The 9,334-nt window shown below is 43.3% G+C and overlaps 1 protein-coding gene across 1 annotated transcript in view; it reads right to left on the reverse strand.

Annotated features, from left to right (window-relative positions):
- The window catches only part of afap1 (actin filament associated protein 1), a gene marked incomplete at its 5' end in the record, with an annotated part of 107,597 nt that overhangs the window by 11,951 nt on the left and 86,312 nt on the right, over nt 1-9,334 (reverse strand). Inside the window, 1 exon segment of the mRNA XM_037681507.1 lies at nt 6,610-6,774. Within this exon segment, the coding sequence (XP_037537435.1) occupies nt 6,610-6,774 (165 nt within the window).

Below are 9,334 nucleotides of genomic sequence, written 5' to 3' on the forward strand. Positions count from 1 at the left end.
GGGGGACACTGTTCAGTGATTTTTAGACATACGTGAGTATTTTGAACTGGATTCGAAAGTGAACCGGTAACCAGTGCAGTGAGGCCAAAACTGGTGTAATGTGCTCTCTTTTGCCTGTACTGGTTAAAAATCGGGCTGCTGCATTCTGGACCAGTTGTAGTCGTGCAATGGAGGTCTGACTGATACCAAACAGGAGTGAATTGTAGTAATCAAGCCTAGATGTAATGAATGCATGTATTACTGTCTCCAGGTTATTTTTGGACAATATGGGCTTCAGTTTAGACAGCCGCCTCAGTTGGAAGAAGCATGATTTAACAATCATGTTTACATGATTGTTAAGCTTCAGGGAAGGGTCCATTATCATGCCCAGATTAGTGACTCTGTTTATCTGACAGGGTTAGAGCGGAGAGTTCGATACAGTGGTTTGTGATCATGTCATTGGGAGGGAACAACATGACTTCAGACTTCTTTTCATTGAAACTTAAGAAGTTTAAAGCCATCCAGTCCCTGATGTCAGCCAGGCAGTTGAGCAGCGGTTGAATAAAGCATGTACCATTGTGTCTTAGGGGGAAGTAAATTTGGCAGTCATTGGCATAGAAGTGGAAGGGCATGTTGTGTTTCCGGAAAATAGCACCAAGCGGCAGCAGGTATAAAGAAAATAGGAGGGGACCCAGGATGGCACCTCTTAGGCACCCCCCAATCATTTGACCTCCCATCACAACTTCTCGTTAACTCTATTCCTGTGTCAAATAAGCACGAGATCCTGAACTGTTTCAATAAACATTTTGTCGCTTCTAGTTCTTTATTTGACAGTTACTAATGGAAATTCAGCCACTTCACTTAATAACCAAACTTCTACAAATCAAATCCCTCCTACAAGTCAATCCTCAGTTAATCACACCTTCTCCTTTTCTCCGTTCTCAGTTAGTGAGGTAAATAAACTGTTAAAAGGACTTGATCCTAAAAAGTATGCAGGACCAGATGAACTTCCACCTTATTTCTTAAGGCTGGCCGCTCATATAATCGCAATCCGTGTGTCCCACATCTTTAATCTTTCCGTAAGCCAAAACTCCATTCCAGATGTTTGGAAAACAGCCTTTGTTCTTCCTTTGCAGTTATTTATCAGTCAACAATGGTGTACCACAAGGCTCAGTCTTAGGACCCACCTTCTTTACAATCTACATAGGTAATGTAGGTCAGAGCATCCTTGACGCATCCTTATATTTCCATGCTGATGACAGAGTTGTTTATTGTCAAGCTAAAACAGTTGCTAAGGCTTTTCAGCTTTTGCAATCCGCATTTGACATCATCCAGTCAAATTTGTTCCACCTCAAACTTGTCTTAAATGCCGATAAAACCAAAGGGATGCTTTTTTCAAACAGGAAGTCGATCCCAGCAGTTCTTCCTCTGATTTTATCCTTAAATGATGTCCCCATTGAGTTTGTTGATTCCTATAAATATTTGGGCATCTTGGTCAACTCGCATCTCTCTTTTAAGCTCCACATGGAAAACCTAGTAAAGAAACTGAAAGTTAAACTGTTTTCTTTTTCAGAAATAGATCCTGTCTAATTCTGAATGCTAGGAAACGCCTTGTAACTGTGACTTTCCTTCCCTCAATTGATTACGGTGACATTATTTACATGAACGCTACTACAAGCACCTTGTAGATGTTAGATGCTGCCTATCACGGTGCACTAAGATTCCTAACTGGCTGTGATTATCATACCCACCACTGTACCCTGTATTCACTGGTTAACTGGACATCATTAACTTCACACAGACTCTCCCACTGGTACATTCTCATCTTTAAATCACTTCTTGGTCTGCTGCCTTCATACATCTTCTCCTACATGTCTCTGCGTGAGTGCAACTATATCGTGCGCTCTCAGGACATTATTACCTGCAGTGTTCCCTCAGTGCGGACTGAACTCGGTAAAAGGGCCTTCTCCTACTCTGCTCCCGTTTCCTGGAATATCTTGCAAAAAGATCTGAAGCGCTCGACCTTGACCTCTCTAAGTGGCTTTAAGAATCTGTTGGACTCCTGGCAAGGACCAATGCAGATAAAAAAATAAAAAATAAAACTCTGTATGCCTCTTTTATGATTATTGTTGTCACGCTTGTCCATTGTCGTCATCATTCTTTGATGAAATCAGGTCTCTCTTATAAATGAGTCCTCGAGGCTCAATGGGATTAACTTGTCTAAATAAAGGTTGAATTAATTAACTCCACCTGGAAAGGTGCTTAGTGAAACAAGTGGTACAAGCTTGACAGTCTTCAGGGAAAATGGCGCTAGCGTTCGTGGCTTGCCTTTTACCTCTGTCTGTTGTGGTCATTTTTTTCTTCTGTTTTTGTCATTTTCCTTCAGCGACATCGTTCCTTACTGGTGTACGACCATCAACAATGTCTAAATCTACAATTATCTGCCACCAACCTCACCTTGTTCGACCATTATGATCAGAGCTCTGGATTGCCTCCTCAAAGACATCACTCCAGGTGCCGTGGAAGATGTGCCAGTCATCTCGTGAGGATCAAAGCCAGCATTGCACTTTCTGCTGCATCATCATCTGCTGCCAACCATCAGGCCGGGTCTGCACCCCCTTATCTCTTTGAGCTACTGGAACTATACGTTCCCTCTCGGGCCCTGAGGTCATCTGATCAAATGCTTTTGGCTGTTCCAAAAAAAACCTGAAGTTCAGAGATGATCGGGCATTTTCAGTCATAGGCCCCAAAGTTTGAAACAATTTGCCCCCCAACATTAGGCAGGCCACCTCCCTTCCTGTATTCAAATCTATGCTAAAAACACATCTGTTTTCTCTGGCATTTTACACAGTGCGAGTCGATTTAGTAATTTTGTTATGTGTTTTTACGTTTTTATTCAATGTTTTTAATTTTTTTTAGTACTAGCATTAGTGTTATGTTTCCGTTATTTTTGCTCTCATTGTTATTGTTAAGCACTTTGGTAACAGGTCTTGTTTAAATTCTTCTTTCGGCTTTTCCCTCTTCAGTGTTCGCCACAGCAAGTCATCCTCCTCCATCTCACTCTGTCTTCTGTATCCTCTGTCCTTACTCCAACTACCTCCATGTTCTCTCTAACTGAATCCATATATCTCCTCTTTGTCTTTTTCCTGGCAGCTGCATTTCTAACATCCTTCTACCAATATACCAATTGTCCCTCCTTTTGACATGTCAAAACTATCTCAGTCTGGCCTCGCTAACTTTATCTCCCAGTTGTTCAATCTGTGCTGTACCTCTGATGATCTCATTCCTAATCTTATCAATTCTTGTAACTCGTAGGGAGAACCTCAGCATCTTCATTGCTGCCACTTCCTGTTCTTTCTCCTTTTTGTCAATGCCACTGTCTCCAGACCATACAGGACGGCTGATCTCACCGCTGTCTTGTAAACTTTTCCGTGGGCCTTTGCTGACAACCTTTTGTCACAAAATCACTCCTGAAACTTTTCTCTATCCACTCCATCCTGCCTGGACTCTCTTTCACCTCTTTACCACATTCCCCATTTTCCTGGACAGTGGACCCCAAGTACTTGAAGTCCTGCACCTTTGTGACCTCTGCTCCTTGTAGACTCACTGTTCCACCAGTCTCCCTCTCATTCACACACATGTACTCTGTCTTACTACGGCTGACTTTCATTCCTCTTCTTTCAAGTGACTTTCATTCCTCTTCTTTCAAGTGCATACCTCCACCCCTTCAAATTCTCTTACACCTGTTCCCCGTTCTCACCACAGATCACAATGTCATATGCAGACATCATAGTCCATGGGGATTCCTGCCTGGCCTCATCTGTTAGTCAGTCCATCACCAGAGCAAAGAAGAAGGGGCTCAGAGCCAATCCTTGATGCAATCCCACCTCCACCTTTTAACTATCTGTCACTCATACAGCACATCTCACCACTGTCCTGCTGTCCTCATACATGTCCTGTACCAGTCTATCATACTTCTCTGTCATTCCAGATTTCCTCATGCAACACCACACCTCCTCCCTTAGCACCCTGTCATGTTTTTTTTCTAAATCCACAAAGACACAATGGAGTTCTTTCTGACCCTCTCTGTACTTCTTCATCGGCATCCTAAAAGCAAAGATGGCATTAGTGGTGCCATTTCTTGGCATGAAACCATACTGCTGCTCACAAATGCTGTAGTCACCTCTCTTCTTAGTCTTACTTCCACAACTCTCTCCCAAATATTCATTGTGTGGTTCATCAACTTAATTCCCCTGTAGTTGCTACAACTCTGTACATCACCCTTGTTCTTAAAAATGGGCAGCAGCACACTTCTTCTCCATTCCTCAGGCATTTTCTCACTCTCAAGTTATGCCACTGAATATTTGAGTCAAAAACCTCACTGCCATATCTCCAAGACATTTCCACAGCTCCACTAATATGTCATCCGGTCCTATTGCCATACCCTTCTTTAGGCATTACCATTCCTATCTTTAATCAGAATCAGAAAAAAACTTTATTGGCATTGCACCGAGATACAACGCGAATATGTACATACAGTCGTCCGAAGATGGGCGGAGTGCATGAAGCTGCGGCTATAAATAATTAGCGAGGCCTTCTTATTCTTATTCAGAATAATATTTTGCTTAGATAAGAAAAGGAAAGAAAACATGAGGAGAGACGGTATAAAAAAAAGATCTCTCACACCGTGTCCTAGACAGGGCACAATTTGAGGCATCAAAAAAACCTACCACAGCAAAGCAACATAAACAGACATTATACATGTACATATAGGCGGTGAAAAAATTGAATTTTTAAGGGAAAGTCGTAGCATAGTCCAGAGCCCCCCCTCAGCCATTGTCCAGATAAGAGGTGATGTTCATCTTCAGCTCAGTTGAGGTTCTGTTACATGTCCACGGCCTTGGGGAAGGGAGGGGTGAGGAAACAGTCAAAGCATCTTTGTTGTTTTCAAAACATTCCAGGAGGAGTTGAGATAAGTCTGGCATCAAGGCCACAGTTTGGGTCAGGCAGAACTCGTGAATTGTTGTTTCTGCCTTTAAAGTCTTGCTGTACATATTCTCTGATGGAAACTCCAAAACAGCCGAATTGATCCTTTACTCCAAAAGTCGAGCTCACAGCTTCTCCAGATTATTCCCACCATTCATGAGTGCTGCCAGGAAGATCACAGTCCTGATAACAGCTGCTCCAATTCCCTGTCACAGCTCCACATTCAGTCCGAGCACTGTCAAGCTTCAACACCTCCACACGAATATGTAGACAACCAGATTTCACCAACCCAAACAGTAGAATCTAGTTGTCATCATGAATCCAATTTGTTTCCTTCGAGGTAAGAGGGTCCTTCTTACCCTGACTCCTGTCGGGAGAAGTTGAAGTTGATTGGTTTTGTTGAGAGACCAGCTGATCCTTCAAATTAAGAGGTATGCAGGAAAAAAAGAGAGGCTTTTTTAAGGGTTCACAGGACAAAAGAGCGCAGCAGGGAAGCAGGTGTGTGTGTGTGTGGGGGGGGGGGGGAACACGTCTGGTTACACCGTAAAAAAACAGGTAAAAAAAAAAAAAAATCCTAACCTGCTGCGCATCCTTTCCAGCCTGATCCCTCTGTCTTGCCGATCAGTACAAGTACTTCTCACCCTCTTTAGTGTCCAGGCTCCCATACAACTCATCATATGCCTTCTGTTTTGCCTTAGCTACCTCCCTCTTTGCTCTACGTCCCATCTCCTTATATTCTTGTCTCCTCTCTTCAGTCCTCTCACTGTCATATTTCTTCTTGGTTAACCTCTTTCTTTGAACATGTCCTGCACTTCACTATTCCACCACCAGGTGTCCTTATCATCCATTCTCTGTCCAGATGACACACCAAGTACCTTCCTACCTGTCTCTAATTACTGTTGCTGTAGTAGCCCAGTCATTTGGAAGCCCTTTCTTACCAGACCCTTTAACAGCTCCTCTCTGAATTTCTCACAACATTCTTCCTTTTTCAGCTTCTACCATTTGGTCTTCTCTGAATTTACTCTTTTTCTCTTCTTCACAATAACAGTCATGTACACACAACCATCCAATGCTGTCTGGCCACGTTTTCCCCTGCCACAACCTTATAGTCTCCAATCTTCCTCAGGTTTCCTCTTCTACACAGAAAGTAGTCAACCTGCATGCTCCTTCCTCCACTCTTATAGTTCACTCTGTGCTCCTCCCTCTTTTGGAAATAGGTGTTGACTACAGCCATTTCCATTCTCTTTGCAAAATCCAACACCATCTGTCCTTCCTGTTTTTTTCCTCGACACCAAACCTACCCATCACTTCCTCATCCCCTCTGTTTCATTCACCAACATGTTCATTCAGGTCTGCTCCAATCACCATTCTTTTTACATTGGATGCCCAACCTGACACAACCCTCACCATTTACCTTGGCTTGGGACTGGCACAAAAGATGCACTAGCTTGTGCTCCCTAGTGGCTGGTTTAGCTCTTGTTTTAAATGTGCTTTGTAAATAAAGTTGAATTGACTTGACATTGATGCTCCCCGTCTTGGAGAGATTTGAATACTAAATGTTTGTAGTTGGACACAATGGACAGACAGAGGGTAATTCTAATTTCCACTCTTCACTCCTGGCTGTTCAGTTTTTTGCTCTCTCACCGGCAGCAGCCTCCATGGCAGTGCGCAAGTCTCTCCTCTCTTTTTTCAGCTGGGTCAGATGGTTCCTGATCGCCTGCTTCTTCTTCATCAGCTCCTCCTCTTTGGCCTGCAGCCGTTTGGCATCAGCCTCCACGCGGTTCTTGCCGTACTTGCATTGCTCCGCATCTGCATAAGACATAAAAAAATTCTAGATACAATACACTGAAAACGATTTAATGACAATCTTGAACCCAGCGAACTCTGAGCTACAGGACCCCCCCCCCCCCCCCCAACCACCATCACCACCATTTCTGGAGACAGTTATGGTGACTATCCAACTGCTGTCAGAATATAAGCACAAATAAAACTTCAGTATAAAAGAAAAACACACACTGTTGGCTTTTTCAAACTAAATTTTAGATATCTGAGATTTTTAGTCTGACATTAGAAGAAAGGACAAACTTCATGAGCATTTATGGGTGATGACACTCTTCATTCACCAGTTAGGCAGAAATCAGTTTGAACCACAAACATCAACATGACCTCATGTTCCTTCAGTTGCTACCGTCTCATGCTTGTTAGCACTCAAAAACTTATCCAGACTAATCCAAATGGAGAAGCTTTGGGGTACAATATGCTTTAGCCCAGGGGTGCCCAATATGTAGATCGCAATCTACTCGTCGATCTCGATCGACCAGTCAATCTCGATCGACCAGTCGATCGCAATCTACCGGTCGATCGCAATCTACCGGTCGATCGCAATCTATCGGTCGATCGCAATCTACCGGTCGATCGCAATCTACCGGTCGATCTCAAAGGTAGTATGGGTAGATCACATGGCATTAAAAACATAGCTGCCAGCCCATCATCCATCCTCACTATGGCCCTTGAGTGACATACAGGGCGGCCAGTCTGATGCACCGTTTACACGACATGAAACCGCAGCCTTTCTGCTGCGGTTCAGCCGTTCATTTACGGACAACAGCCCTCATTCTCTCTGAAACTGAAGGTTTCTGAATCCAGGTCTCAGAGTGGAGATTTTCAGGAGGAAACCCCCTTGGAGGTGTGAAATGCTCCGCAAGTGTGAAGTGGCACATGTGCATTAGTCCAAAGTTTTTCTGCACTAACAACAGTTATAATAAATGGCAGAGAGCAGAGTGTGTTTGTGCTGCTCACCCTTTTTCAGCATGTAGGAGCAAAACCAATAAAATCCAGGGTTCAAAGAGATGTTAGTGTTTGGACATAACTGTCATGCAGATGCTGCATGAGCAATGAATGCAGCTGAGCCCTGCATCAGGGGCCGAGATGGTATAGGGCAGGGCAGCCAACCCAGCACCCGACGGTCCTGGGCTCAATCCTCGGTCATTATACATCTCGTGGTGTCTCTGAGCAGGAGAGTTGCTCTCCTGTGGTGTTGCTCCCAGGGCACCTCCAAAGGCTGCCCACTGCTCCACCTGGTGGTGGATGGGTTAAATGCAGAAAGCCAATTTTGCCATTGTATGGGAACTTACAATGACGACAATGCATACACATTATTATTATTATTATTATTATTATCATCAGGGTTGCCAGATGAATGTTTTATTTACTCCCTCATTTTCTGTGCACATGTTCAACAAACAACACATACCTCATCTTAGAATATCTTTACTCAGCACATGTGACAGTTTAGGTTAACATACTATCATTTTAAAGTCACAGCACCATAGTTCATAATTTCTTATCTGGTAACCTGACTGTGTAGGGATTGTGGTCTGTTTTCCTGATGTTTAACCCCCAACTTATGTTGTGTTTATGCTTTGTGTCCTTCTTTTCCTCAGTTTCTGTCTTCTATAGGGTTCATGTTCTCCTAGTGTTGGTCTGGTGTTGTGTGTCTGTTCCTGCACTCCCTGGTTTTCTATTTTGTCATTTCCCCTGATGTGTTTCAGCTGTGTCCCCTCACAGGTGTTTTGTCTCGTTAGTCACTGTATATAAGTTTGTGTCTCTGTGTTAGTCCTTTGTCCTGGCATTGTAAACTGTCCACTCATGATGTCCCATCTACTCCATGTGATTTCATGCAAGTTTTGTTGCACCATCAGCCTTTTTGATTTCTAGTTCATAAATACTTTATTTTATAATCTCCTGAGTCTGCTATTGCTTGCCTGCACCATTGGGTTTACCTTCACCAGCCTTATACGACAGACTGACTTGGAAGCTACAGTGTTTTCATGTAAACCCGCTAATTTTTTGTTTATTTCCTCCAATAAACATTGATAAAAAACTAATGTTTCCAGAGGTAGTTCTCATGTAAACAGGGCCTTATAGCAGGTAGATCACTTTGACTTGGTCATTTTAAAAGTACCTTGCATGCTGAAAAAGTGTGGGCACCCCTGGTTTAGGCTTTGTAAGTATTTTCTTACCCCTCCCTAAACAACAAGTAAGACATTTTGCATTTTCCAAATGACTGTAGAGGTTTTTATTTGTGAGATGCAGTATGCAGTGGTGACGAGCCAGACTCAATATCTGCTGCTTTGTTAAAATGCAAAACCTGACAACAGAAAGCTGGACTGCTATCAAATATTCAGATCATTTAAACTTTTACACATAAATAAATGACCTGTCCTGACATTGTCCTGGCATCGTCTCCTGTCATCTGGTGATGTCCTGTCTACTCCCTGTGTACCCCTGGATCGCTTATGTGGAGCTGCTACAACCAGGCCCAGGAGCTGCTACAGCCAGGCTCAGGAGCTGCTACAGCCAGGCTCAG

Source organism: Nematolebias whitei, chromosome 1, assembly GCF_014905685.2.
Source record: "Nematolebias whitei isolate Nwh7 chromosome 1, NemWhi1, whole genome shotgun sequence".
Lineage (NCBI taxonomy): Eukaryota > Metazoa > Chordata > Actinopteri > Cyprinodontiformes > Rivulidae > Nematolebias > Nematolebias whitei.